General features: G+C 43.9%; 1 protein-coding gene across 1 annotated transcript in view; it reads left to right on the forward strand.

Annotated features, from left to right (window-relative positions):
• Nucleotides 1–13,968, forward strand: part of LOC140203113 (syntaxin-binding protein 4) — a 133,761-nt gene that overhangs the window by 32,193 nt on the left and 87,600 nt on the right. Inside the window, exons 4-5 of the mRNA XM_072268936.1 lie at nt 8,359–8,454; nt 13,009–13,078. Coding sequence (XP_072125037.1) covers nt 8,359–8,454; nt 13,009–13,078 — 166 coding nt within the window. The remainder of the gene's footprint in view (nt 1–8,358; nt 8,455–13,008; nt 13,079–13,968) is intronic.

Raw genomic sequence — 13,968 nt, forward strand, 5'->3', positions numbered from 1 at the left:
CCCAAGGCCTGACTTCCTGTTGGAGGTTGGCTCCACAATCACTGTTCACATTCTGAAAACGACCATGGATTTATTCATAGGTAACCTTGATGATGACAGGTTTTGTGATCACGTGGGCCTTGTGAGTGATTGTAATCCTGTACTAAAGTAAAACTCTCAGACACCTAATGGAAGACACTGAACAATGCCATAAATAAATTTCTCCCCTTTCTAACCCAGAGCTGGGGAGTTGAGATGATGATCATTGAAGACGAGAAAAACAGGAAATGAATATGCAAATGTATAAACTAGAAGCATGGCTAGGCTCCTCCCCCATTCCCTATGAGTCAATTATCATTCAAATACATCTTCCCCTCTTTCTGTGGTAACTTTTCACCCCTTTGCTTACTACAAATCTATCTAACTCTGCCCTAAAGATATTTAAAAACTCTACTTCCACCATCCATTGAGAAAGAGACAAACAAAAAAAAATCTGTCCTCATTTTAAAACAGTGACCCTTAGTTTTAAATTCTCCCACAAAGAGAAACCTCCTCTCCATTTTTTGTTAAAGCCTCTCATGACGATTTTTTTAGTTAGGTCCTTGCTCACTGCTGTTCTAAACTCCAGTGAGTACAGGCCTCGTTTGCCCAATTGTTTCTCTTAATAAAACACAGCCTACAGTGGATCCTCATTGTCTGGACACCTCACAACTTGTTGCAAATAAAGGAAGGAACCAAAGATTGAGCCTTACCAGTACAGACTCACTGGAACAAGGGAACTATTTTTTTATGGTCAAAAAATTCCTCTGCTTACAATAACCAGAGTTTACGACAGAGAAAACAAAACCGACCATTTGAAAGAATTGAATCTGTTGTTTGCTTAAAACATGAGATCAGAGCATAATTATAACTAGTATGGACAGTTAATAAAAAAAACAGATGGAGGGTGAGCTGATGTTGTCTTGCCTTGTCTGTGACTGGTTTTGATTCAGAAGAGCATGAAGAGCAAATAAATTAATTCTGTGACAGTTGTTTGGGAGGCATTTGGATTAAGCCCTGCTACATTCTCTCGTTCATTTCTATTACCTTCCTCCTCTTGGAGGGCACCCTTCTTGTTGCAATGTGTTTATCTAAATAATTTAATCCCCATCACAGCAGGACACTATAATAAGCTTGCCAGTGATGATTCCCACCCCACAATAAAATTCTGTCTCCTTCCTCCCCGTTTTAACACAGTCCCGCGTGTCTGCGTTGTACCCTGCAGCAGCAAGCAATGTTTCGACAGGTTTAGTAAAGTTATTGAATTAAAATATTGTCCCTTGAGTTCGGTTAGCAGACTGGAACTCTGCAGGCCTGACAGTTTTCCACAAAATGGTAACAAACACTTACTTTCCTTGGCCAGAGGATCATGGTGCAGAAAAGTTACAATAAAATCCTACAGAAGGTAGTGGGTATGGCCCAGTACGTTACAGATAAGGCTCTCCCCACCATTGAGCACATCTACATGGAGCACTGTCATAGGAAAGCAGCTTCCATCATGAAGGGTCCCCACATGCTGTCTTCTCACTGCTGCTATCAGGAAGAAGGTACTGTATAGAAGTTAGCACCCCTCAACCATCAGGCCCTTGAACCAGTGGGTAGTGCCAAGTTGGGATGGAACATAAGAACATAAGAAATAGGAGCAGGAGTAGGTCTTCTGGCCCGTCGAACCTGCTCTGCCATTCAATAAGATTGTGGCTGATCTGACCATGGACTCATCTCCACCTAGCTGCCTTTTCCCCGTAATCCTTAATTCCCCTACTATGCAAAAATCTATCCAACCTTGTCTTAAATATGTTTACTGAGGTAGCCTCCACTGCTTCATCGGGATTGGGCAGAGAATTCCACAGGTTCACCACCGTCTGGGAAAAGCAGTTCCTCCTCATCTCCGTCCTAAATCTACTCCCCCGAATCTTGAGGCTATGTCCCCTAGCTCTAGTCTCACCTACCAGTGGAAACAACTTTCCTGCCTCCATTTTATCTATCCCTTTCATCATTTTATACGTTTATATCAGAGTTGGAAGGCTGGTGCAAATGAATGATAGATGGAGGGAGACAAAGGGAGAGAAAAGAAACAAACAATAAATGGGAAGACACACACAAAGTGCTGGACGAACTCAGCTGGTCAGTCTGCACCTGTGGAGAGGATGTTTCGGGCTGAGACCCGTCATCGGGACAGCAGATGGAGCAGGAAGAGGGTAAGGAAGTGTTAGGATGGGAGGCAGCTGCTGGAGGAAGATTGGCAGCGACACCAGAGCTAAATTCCAAAGAGCAATGGAAACAAGAATGGGAACTGTGATAAATAAAGTAGGTTAAAATGGGAATCAGCTGCCTCTAACATTTCCAGGCAGTGAGCTGTTAGGATTTAAATGAGGCACAGGCCAAAAGAGTGCAGGCCTCTGAAGTCCTGTGTGAGTTAACAACTCTCCATACCATTCTGCTGCCCACAGCAGGTTAAACATCAGGGCCCAAAGACCCGCATCTATTCTAACGCTGGGAGCCACACATTAAGCGACGTCACTCAGCAAACCACAGCAGTCGAACCTAATGCAGAAAGACCATTTAAATCTCTCATCTTGGGCGCTCTACTGAACCATTGCCAAGGAAACCACGGGCGGCTATCAGTATGCCATCTTAACCTCTGACCTGTAATTTCTTACTTCATTTCCCCTCCCCCACCCAGCCACCACCTTCCCCTTCACTTTGCCTCATCCATCACCTGCCAGCTTGTGCTCCTACCCCCCCACCCACCTTCCTATTGCGGTATGCAGGCCCCTCCCCTCACATGTTCTACCACCCCATTGCCACCAGCACAACCTCCTACGTGGTGATGTGCTGGGGAAATGCCCAACAGGCTTAATATACTGATTATAAAGGCTGGTTCTGTTAAGGAGGCAAACTGGACACACTGGAGGCTGTTGTAGAACCCTACGGAAAATCCTGGCAATTCTGGACAATGTTTCTCACCCTCTGCATGCCACCTTGGCTGAAGAGAGGAGCACTTTTAGTAATAGACCAAGACAACTGTGCTGCTCCAAAGAGTGCTATATGAGGTAATTTTGCCCTCAGCCATTAGGCTCTATGAGTCAACCTGTATCTGGGAAAGTGATGATCCCCTTCTGTTAGACTGTTTGAGGAAACTTAATTTTTTATTTACTCTTACTTCTCTTCTAATATTTGTATATCTGTGCACTTGTAATGCTACTGTGACACTGTAATTCATTTGGGATCAATAAAGTATCTATCAATCTTTTCTGGCTTCTGTTCCCTTCTTTTCCAGTCCTGAATGAGGTTCTCAGCCCAAAACATTGACTCTTTATTCCCCTCCATAGATGCTGCCTGACCTGCTGAGTCCCTCAAGCATTTTGTGTGCCTTGCTGAAGATTTCCAGCATCTGCAGAATCTCTTGTGTTTATGACCTCTAACATCTGTGCTTTTAAACAGGGATACTGTCGGGAAAGGACACGGTAAAGAGAGAATTTATCTGTCAGTGTTTACAACTAGAGGGGAGAGGGCTCGGAGAAAGCGGCCCTCCTTTGGAATGGCTTGCAGCAAAGCATGTTAGGAAAGCTCTTGTATAACTAGGGAAGAACCGCCTCTGCACATTTGCACAACCTCCTTTTTACACCAGGATGGCAGCTACAAACTGAATCTATGACCTCTCCCTGTTTGTGAGAGTCAGGTTGTTTCAATTGGTTAAACTCTTTATGCTTAAATCTTTACTAATCCTCTCCCTGATCAGCTGGGCAGTTTGGCTTAGTCTCACCATGTGCCCTTTCGACATTAAGACGCACATCACTTGCCTTTACATTTGGATGGTTTTTATAATGCTCCAATGTTCCTGTCTGTGTTCCTAACGATGCCTTTGTTAACCCATAGATGGCTCTGCAGCCACTTATGCAAACATTGTGCTCTTGAAATCTGTTTCCATGGAAAAAATTTACTTGTCCGAGCAACTATTCACTTGTTCAAGTGTTCCCCCAGATGAAGTTGACATCAGAATAATTTCTACAGGACCTAATTATTCTTGAATCCATCATCATGTCATTATGGAAGTTTACATTTTTTTCATTAGACCTGCTCTGCAGGCTAGATAATTCAGGACTCAAGTGTGATACATTTGTAGAGCACATTTTACAGCCTGAAGCATGTTCAGACATAGAACAGTAGAGAACAATACTGGCCCTTCAGCCTATGATGGTGTGCCAAACTTTTAACCTACTTCAAGATCAATCTAACCCTTCCCTCCTGCATCCTCCTTCACTTCAAGGAGAAAAGCCATACCTCGTTCAACCTATCCTATTAAGACGAGCTCTCCAAACCAAGCAGAATCCTGGTAAATCTACTCTGCACCCTCTCTAAAGCTTCCACATCCTTCCTACAACGAGTTCACCAGAACTGAACATAGTACTCCAAGTGTGGTCTAACCAGAATTTTATAGATCTGCAATACCATCTCATGGTTCTTAAACTCAATCCATGGAATAACGAAGGCCAACACACCATGCACCTTCTTATCCACCCTATCAACCTGCACAGTAATGTTGAGGGATCTATGGATGTGGACTCCAAGATTCCCCTCTTCCTCCACACTGTTTAGAATCCTGTCAGAAATCTTCTACTCTGTCTTCAAGTTTGGCATTCCAAAGTGTGTCATTTCCCATTTCTCTGGATTGAACTCAATCTACCACTTCTCAGCCCAGATCTGCAGCATGTAAATGTCATGTTGTAACCTATGACAGACTTCTACAATATCCGCAATCTCTCTCTCCCCCTCCCTCCCTCTCTCGCTCACTTTCTCTCTCTCTTTTGCTCTCTCTCTTGTTCTCTCTTTTCTTTCTCTCTCTTTCTTTCTCTCTCTCTCTCTCCCTCACGCGGGAAGTTCTTCACTCAGAGGGTGGTGTGAGTACAAAACAAGCGGCAGCAGAAGTCGTGGATATAGGTTGGATTACAAGATTTAAAAGAAGTTGGGATAGGTACATGGATGGGGGAGGTTTGGAGGGCTCTGGTCCGGGTGCGGGTCGATGGGACGAGGCAGACTAACAGCTTGGAACAGACAATATGGGCCAAAGTGCCTGTTTCTGTGCTGTCCTGCTCTATGATTCTATAACTTCAGAAGTAATTGGACAGATAACACCTGATTGCAGTTCTGATTTCCCCTCGGAATCTGCCCCCTCCCCTCCAAGCCACCGTTAATCCTGCACATGACCGAGGGGTTTTGTCCAAGTGCTCCAGCTTCCTCCATGTTCCAAAGATGTACGGTTAGGCTTATCACGTGGTGGGCATGCCTCGTTGGTGCTGGAAGCATGGCGACAAATGCGAGCTGCCCCGCACAAACTTTATTGGTTTGATGTGATGAAAAGTAGCACATTTCAGTGTGTGTGCCAATGCTAGTCATTATATTATGACTAATATATACTGCCATCCCGTTATCATCGCTGGGTGAAAACCCTGGACAGCATTGTGGGTATACCCTCGCATCAAGAGCTCCAACTGTCCAAGGCAGCTCATCACTTTCTCAACAGCAATTATGCAATTATATGTAGGCATCCGTTAGTCCCATGAGATCATGGATTTGCACCTTGGAAGGTTTCCAGGGCGCAGGCCTGGGCAAGGTTGTATGGAAGACCAGCAGTTGCCCATGCTGCAAGTCTCCCCTCTCCACGTCACTGATGTTGTCCAAGGGAAGGGCATTAGGACCCATACAGCTTGGCACTGGTGTCGTCGCAGAGCAATCTGTGGTTAAGTGCCTTTCTCAAGGACACAATGTGCTGCCTCAGATGAGGCTCGAATTAGCAACCTTCAGATCACCAGACCGATGCCTTAACCACTTGGCCACGCGCCAACAGCAGTTACGGATGGACAATTAAATGCTGGATCAGCCTGTGGAATTAATGAAGAATATCTCCATGGAAAGGATGTGATTACACTGGAGAGGGAACATAGGAGACTTACAATGACGTTGCCTGCACTGGAGCAGTTCAACTACAAGGAATACCTGAAGAGGCTGGGCTTGTTTATCATGGAGTGGAGGAGACCCAGGGGTGACCTGACAGAGATATACAAAACCATAAGGGAGATAGGTAGAGCAAATAGTACGAATCCTGTTCCCTTGGTGGGGTGTCTAAGACAAGAGGTTTAAGTTGAGAGCTAGGAGATTGAGAGGGGGTTTGAAGGTGGATTTTTTTCACCCAGGAAGTGTTCAGAATCTGGAGCACACTCCCTGAAGGGGTGGCTAAGGGAGGTAATCTCACAACATTGAAGAAGCATCCAGGTAAGTGCTTGAATTGCCAAAGTATAGAGGCTACAGACCAAATGTAAGCAGATGGGATTAGCTTTGATAAATATAAGGGTCAGGTGGACAAGTAGACAGTTCAAAGTTTCAAAGTTCAAAGTAAACATGAGAAACATAGAAAACCTACAGCACAATACAGGCCCTTCGGCCCACAAAACTGTACCGAACCATGTACTTTAGAAATTACCTGGGGTTACCCATTGCCCTCTATTTTTCTAAGCTCCATGTACCTATCCAGGAGTCTCTTAAAAGACCCTATCGTATCTGCCACCGCCACCATTGCCGTATGCCCGTTCCACACACTCACCACTCTCTGCATCAAAAAACTTGCTCTTGACATCTCCTCTGTACCTACTTCCAAGCACTTTAAAACTGTGCCCTCTCATGTTAGCCATTTCAGCCCTGGGAAAAAAACCTCCGACTATCCAATGATCAATGCCTCTCATCATCTTATACACCTCTAATAGGTCGCCTCTCATCAGCCGCTGCTCCAAGGAGAAAAGGCTGAGTTCAGTCAACCTATTCTCGTAAGGCATGCTCCCCAATTCAGGCAACATCCTTGTAAATCTCCTCTGCACCCTTTCTATAGTTTCCACATCCTTCCTGTAGTAAGGTGACCAGAAATGAGCACAGTACTCCAAGTGGGGTCTAACCAGGGTCCTATATAGCTGTAACATTACCTCTCAGCTCTTAAACTCAGTCCCATGGTTGATGAAGGCCAATGCACCGTATGCCTTCTTAACCACAGAGTCAACCTGCGTAGCAGCTTTGAGTGTCCTATGGACTCAGACCCCAAGATCCCTCTGATCCTCCACACTGCCAAGAGTCTTACCATTAATACTATAGTCTGCCATCATATTTGACCTACCAAAATGAACCTCACACTTATCTGGGTTGAACTCCATCTGCCATTTCTCAGCCCAGTTTTGCATCCTATCAATGTCCCGCTGTAACTTCTGACAGCCCTCCACACTACCCACAACACCCCCAACCTTTGTGTCATCAGCAAACTTACTAACCCATCCCTCCACTTCCTCATCCAGGTCATTTATAAAAATCACAAACAGAAGGGGTCCCAGAACAGGTCCCTGAGGCACACCACTGGTCACTGAACTCCATGCAGAATATGACCTGTCTACAACCACTGTTTGCCTTCTGTGGGCAAGCCAATTCTGGATCCACAAAGCAATGTCCCCTTGGATCCCATGCACCCTTACTTTCTCAATAAGCCTTGCATGGGGTACCTTATCAAATGCCTTGCTGAAATCCATATAGACTACATCTGCTGCTCTACCTTCATCAATGCGTTTAGTCACATCCTCAAAAAATTCAATCAGACTCGTAAGGCACGACTTGCCCTTGACAAAGCCATGCTGACTATTCCAAATCATATTATGCCTCTCCAAATGTTCATAAATCCTGCCCCTCAGGTTCTTCTCCATCAACTTACCAACCACATATGATATCAAAATATATATACTATATAAATACTGTAAGGAGATAAGTCTGCGCAGAAAAAAAAAAACAAATCATGAAACAATAAAAGTAAGCAAGTAAAATCAGAACTGAAGTTCACGGAAGTGAGTTCACAGCCACAAAGCCAGTCACAGCCAATGCAGGAGCCCATTAACTGCAGGCCATTGCCTCAGTTCAGCACAGGAGACAAGAAAAACATAGGAGCAGCAAGATCAACACCAGAGACTCTGCAGATGCTGGTATTCCAGAACAACGTTGCATAACTGGAAGTCTACGAGAACTTGTTGAAGGTGTTTGTATCCTTATTTGCAAATTGAAATTGCTGATGCTACAAAAAAATCCAAACAAGCCAAATCATCTCAAGAACAGTTCAGTAGTTACTCTTAGATATTAAACGTTGTAGTCTTCTCAATATGTGGGCTGACGGGACTAGGCAGAATAACACTTTGGCACAGACTAGAAGAACCAGAGGGCTTATTTCTGTGCTGTAGTGTTCTATGACTCTATGACTATGGACACAGAAGAAATCACAACGCTGATTGTTTGAAGATGATTAAAATGTCTTTGCAGGAATTAAGGTTATTGGAGGAGTGAAGGAGCTGACTGGAGAGGAACACGGTCTGTATGTGAAGAGGATTCTGCCTGGTGGTCTTGCTTCAGTGGATGGTGAGTGATGCTTTCATTGACAGTTCTTATTATTCATCTGTTGTTCCACTTCCACCGTACTGCAAGATCAGGATGATTTTTCGCAAACATTTATAATTATGTAACAAATCAATTCTTTTTACCATTCTTGTCACTGATGGACCATAAGTAGAATTAGTCCATTTGGCCCAGTGAGTCTGGTCTGCCATTTCACCATGGCTGATCCATCTTTTCTCTCAGCCCCAATCTCCTGCCTTCTCTCCGTACCCCCAATGCCCTGATCAATCAAGAATCTATCAACTTCTGTCTTGAATATACATAAAAACTTGGCCTCCACAGTGCCTGTGGCAAAGAATTCCAGATTCACCACTCTCCCATTCCTCCTCATCTCCATTCTAAAAGGATGTCCCTCTATTCTGAGGCTATGTCCTCTGGTCTTTGGGTCTCTCACCTTAGGAAACATACTCTAAACATCCACTATATCAAGACCTTTCACCATTCAATAGGTTTCAATGAGGTCACCCCTCATTCTTTTGAGTTCTAGTGAAATCAGGCCGAGAGCCTTCAGATGTTCTTCATATGACAAGCCATTTGATCTTGGACTTGTTTTCATGAACCTCCTTTAAACCCTCTCCAGTTTCAACACATCCTTTCTAAGATAAGGCACTCAAACTTGCTCACAATACTCCAAGTGAGGCCACACCAGTGCCTTATAAAGTCTCAACATAACATCCTTGCTTTTATATTCTAGTTTTCTTGAAATGAATGCAAATATCACATTTGCCATCCTTACCAAAGACTCAACCTGAAAATTAACCTTTAGGGAATCCTGCACAAGGACTCCCAAGTCCTTTTGCATCTCAGTTTTTTGTGTTTTCTCTCCATTTAGAAAGCAGCCAACCCTTTCATTTCTTCTGCCAAAGTGTATGACCATACACTTCCTGACTCTGTATTCCATCTGCCATTTTTTTGCCCATTCTCCTCATCTGTCGAAGTCCTTCGGTAGCTTCTCTACTTCCTCAGAACAACCTGCCCCTCCACCTATCTGCATACTTTGTAAGTCTGAAAACTTTGCAATGAAGCCATCAGTTCCATCATCCAAATCATTGATAAGTAACATAAAAAGAATTGGTCCCAACACAGACCGCTGTGGAACATCACTAGTCACTGGCAGCCAGTAAGAAAAGGCTCCCTTTATTCCCACTCTTTGCCTCCTCCCAATCAGCCACTGCTTTATCCATGCTCGAATATTGCCTGTAATACCATGGGCTTGTAGCTTGTTAAGCAGCCTCATGTGTGGCACTTTGTCGAGGGCTTTCTAAAGACCAAATACACATCAACCAATTCTCCTTTGTCTATCTTGCTTGTTATTTCTTCAAAGAATACCAACAGATTTCTTCCCTTGCAAGATCTTCCCTTGAGGAAACCACGCCTATTTTATCATGTGCCTCCAAGTACCCTGAGATCTCAGCCTTGATAATTGACTCCAACATCTTCCCAACCACTGAGGTCAGACTGACTGGCCTACAGCTTCCTTTCTTCTGCCTCTCCCCCTTCTTGAAGAGTGGATCCTTGATACTTTGCAAACACACACCACCAGGCTCAAAGAGAGCTTCTCTGACCTGCTGAGTTCCTCCAGTATTTTGTGTGTGTTGCTTTGGAATTCTAGCATCTGCAAAATCTCCTGTGTCAATCCTGCTGGTATAAAAATATATGTTTGATCTCTCAGTCAACCTGCACTGCCCTTTTTCTATAACTGTGAAACTACTGTATCTTCTGCATTGTTTTATTTCCTTTTGTACTGCATAAGTGTATGGTGTGGTCTGCCTGGTGGCATGTAAACAACAACATTTCACTGTACCTTGGGAAATGTGACAATAATGAACCAAATATCAATTAATTCTCTTCTTCCTCCCCCCAACATACTCACTTTGGCCAAGAGTCAGAGTGTAATTCTGAAATTAAAATAGATTACACATCGATAATATTTAGTAGGTCAGGCAGCATCTGAAGGGAGAGACACAGAGTTAATAATTCAGTTCTGAGACCTCTCATCAGAAATAGGCACAGATGTAACTCCAGGATTTAATTTTATTTCATAATTTCTAGTGCCTGTAGTATTTTTGTTTTCTGATTGCCCTTCTGCCCTGGACCATTCCCATGTAGCCCTCAGTACATGGTGATGATCAATGGGCGCAAGAGGCCCTAGGTATAAAAGAAAGTAATGATTCTTCCATTTACTGAAAATTGACCTTCAGGTTCCTGCACAGAACACACGGATGCTGGATTTAACCCTCAGTGTGATCTTCCTCTACAGGCATGTGCTCATGGCATACCTACCCTGTGTTTCTCTAAGATCTCAAAGAATATCCTGGAGTTTCATTGAGTTAAAGATCCCAGATATGTTTGAGGGGTCCTTTTGGGACTGAAGTGGGCAGCACAATGCTTTACGGTACCAGTGACCCGGGTTTAATTCCTGGAAGGTGTTTGTACATTCTCCAGTTGACCGTGTGGGTTTCCTCCCAGAAGCTGGTTGACAGGTTCATTGGTCATCGTAAATTGTTCTGTGATTAGGCTAGGATTAAATCAGGGGTAGTTGGGCAGAATGGCCTGAAGGGCTGGAAGGGCCTGTTCCGCACTGTACCTCAGTGGATAAACTTGTAAAAATATTTCCGGCTCTTTACCTGCAGAAGGATTCCTCTGCTGATTGCATGGACACCACAGACTATAAAGTCGTAGAGGGATACAGCACAGAAACAGGCCCTCAGTTCGCTGGGTCTGCGCTAACCATCAACCACCTATTTCCATTAATCTTATTTCCTTTGTTCACCTCCCCCCCCCATTTTCATCCACTCCTCCCAGGTTCTACCACTCATCTATACACTACACTAGGCTCAACTTCCAGTGGCCAGTGGACCTACCAAGAAGTACATCTTTGGGGTTTGTGGGGGGGGGGGGTAAGCCCATGCAATCACAGGACAAAGGTGCAAACTCCACACAGACAGGACCTGAGGTCAGGATTGAACCTGGCCTCTGCCCCTGTGAGGCAAAAACTCTAATAGTCGTGCCACTGTGCCATGATCCCTGGGCAGCCCGGCCTTGCATCTTGCCCCTCTCGGATACCTGAGAGTACTGGATGGAAAGATCGCCTGAGCTGACACCGAACATGACAGAGGAATCACATAGGCTGATTCTGGTCACGCCAAGTGTGAGTCCTGCCTACAATTCTCCCCTGTTATAGGTCAGGACACTGCGCAAAAATTCCTGAAATTACATTGCATCGTTCTCTCCAATGTCTCAAAGTGTTAGGGTCTGGCCTAGAGTTTTGCCGGCAGATCAGTTGCCAATGCTCCTGAGAGCTCCACTTGGACCAGGTGGTGCAGCAGAATGTTGTTTCAAGTTTAAGTTCAAATCAAGTTTAAGTTTAATTATCATTCAAGCCATACGCAGATACAGCTGAATGAGACAGCATTCCCCTGGGGCTAAGGTGCAAAACATTCAAAATAGCAAGAAAAGATTCAAAAATAGTGAGTAATATCATTCAAAATAGCAAGAAAAGAAGCATGTTCACTCGAAAAAAATATGTATCACCCAAGACCCTGAGCGGCAATGTCTAGCAATTGGTGGTACAGTCTCCAAGCAGTGAGCAGATGCACGCAATCCAGCCTGTCGTTCCACTGCTTGAACACAAGAGGGCAGCACTGATGGGAGGAGTCAGGCCCCAGCCAAGCTCGGACGCTACACTGTAAACGCTTACGCATCTCTCACCTGCTCTGTAGCAGCAGGCAAGCCTGAGGCTTGAGGCCCAGTTCTTGTTACAGCTGAGGCTACAGAGCTCCTATGTCATCTGTCCTTCCCCCAGACAAGGGTAACAGGCCTGTGGCAAGTTACATTATCACTGTCCAACAGAGTCTTAGGATTGTACCCCGGCTGGCTCTGACACCAACACTAATCCAGCTACTCTGATCAATGAGCGGCTCATTGAGGAGTAGCCCTGCAGTGCTCAAAGTTCTTGGAGTAGAATTGTCTTTGTATCATAAAAAACAAACTGTACAAAGAAAATAGCATATTTGGTTGGCCCTCGAGAGGCTGCTGTGTTTGCACTTGCTGCCATCTTACTGGAAGTATCTCTCCAGACAACAACATTAGTCATCAGAGGACCAACATCTGACTCAGGATTGGTCAACAAATAACACACATCTGTCTCAGGATTGGTCAACAAATGACATACATCTGTCTCAGGATTGGTCAACAAATGACATACATCTATCTCAGGATTGGTCAACAAATGACATACATCTGTCTCAGGATTGGTCATCAAATGATCATCGTCTAATGTCTCACATTCTCCTTGATGCCTCTGAGTAAGTTGGTTGCTAGCTTTTAAGAACATATCCCGAGATATTGAAGTGTGCAGGTTCATGAGTAGTTTTGGCTCTATCCATCTCTCCTCAGAGTTCAAAGACCAAATGACCTTCAAGTGATTAATAATGAACTTCCGAAGGTGCCTATAAACCAATATTGGAATGCATTCTAAATATTCTACAATTTATGCTCTTACTCTTAAATTTTTAGGTCGTCTGCAACCAGGAGACCAGATTCTTGAAGTTAATGGTGACAGTCTGGTGGGAGTGACCAATGAAAGGTACAGTAGGCAAAAGAAACAAAAAATTGTTTTGTTCTACATAATTTTATCTGCTAAACATTCTGCTCCAATCTATTAGACATGAAATTTATCTACTCTGTGTGTGTGTGTATTAAGTACTTACTGCAATAGTTTTAAAATTGTTGGGATATCCAGAAAGGGACAGAAAAGATACCATTTGAATGCATTCATTTTCTAAAGCATATTTTGATTCACTATATCTATGTCTAAAGCTACCAGAAACCACCTTTAATCTGTACTGCTAAAATTCAAATTGTTTATTTACAACAAAACCTATTTCAAAACAAGAAGTTTTAATAATCTTTGTTAGTTGCTAGTAATGTAATTATCCCCTCTATCAGTCTCATGAGCAAGATAAAACTGATGCTTTCCTAGTGCAGAACCATAAGCATCTCACAGGCTAAATTCCTTTTAAGGCCACTTTTAGATATATTTAAACCTTGGTTCACCTGACTCCATGGTGGAGGCTCAAGGCTTTAAATAACATTTGACAACATTCTTCTGCTAAATGGGGCCCAAGAACCTTTAAGTGAGTCATTCGTGTTGAAGCAGCTCTGCCCAGCAAGGAGTAAGGCAACACCACCTCAGAAATGCAAAGTTTGCTGTAGTTTCCTTGGCCTATTTAGTTGATAACAGAAAGACTGAACAAGCAGGGCCATCGCTTAGAAATCTAGAAGAATGTGAGGTGATGTTATTGAAAGATATAACATTCTAAGTGGGCTTGAAGGGGTGGGTTTAGTTAAGACATTTCCAGGACAATTGAGCAGAGTTATATACCATGGAAACAAGTCCTTCGGTGCACAGTGTTCATGATAGTCATTGGGTGCCAATCTATACTAATCCCATTCTCCAGCTTTCCAGCCATTTCA

The sequence above is a fragment of the Mobula birostris genome, chromosome 9, assembly GCF_030028105.1.
Source record: "Mobula birostris isolate sMobBir1 chromosome 9, sMobBir1.hap1, whole genome shotgun sequence".
NCBI classification, from domain to species: domain Eukaryota; kingdom Metazoa; phylum Chordata; class Chondrichthyes; order Myliobatiformes; family Myliobatidae; genus Mobula; species Mobula birostris.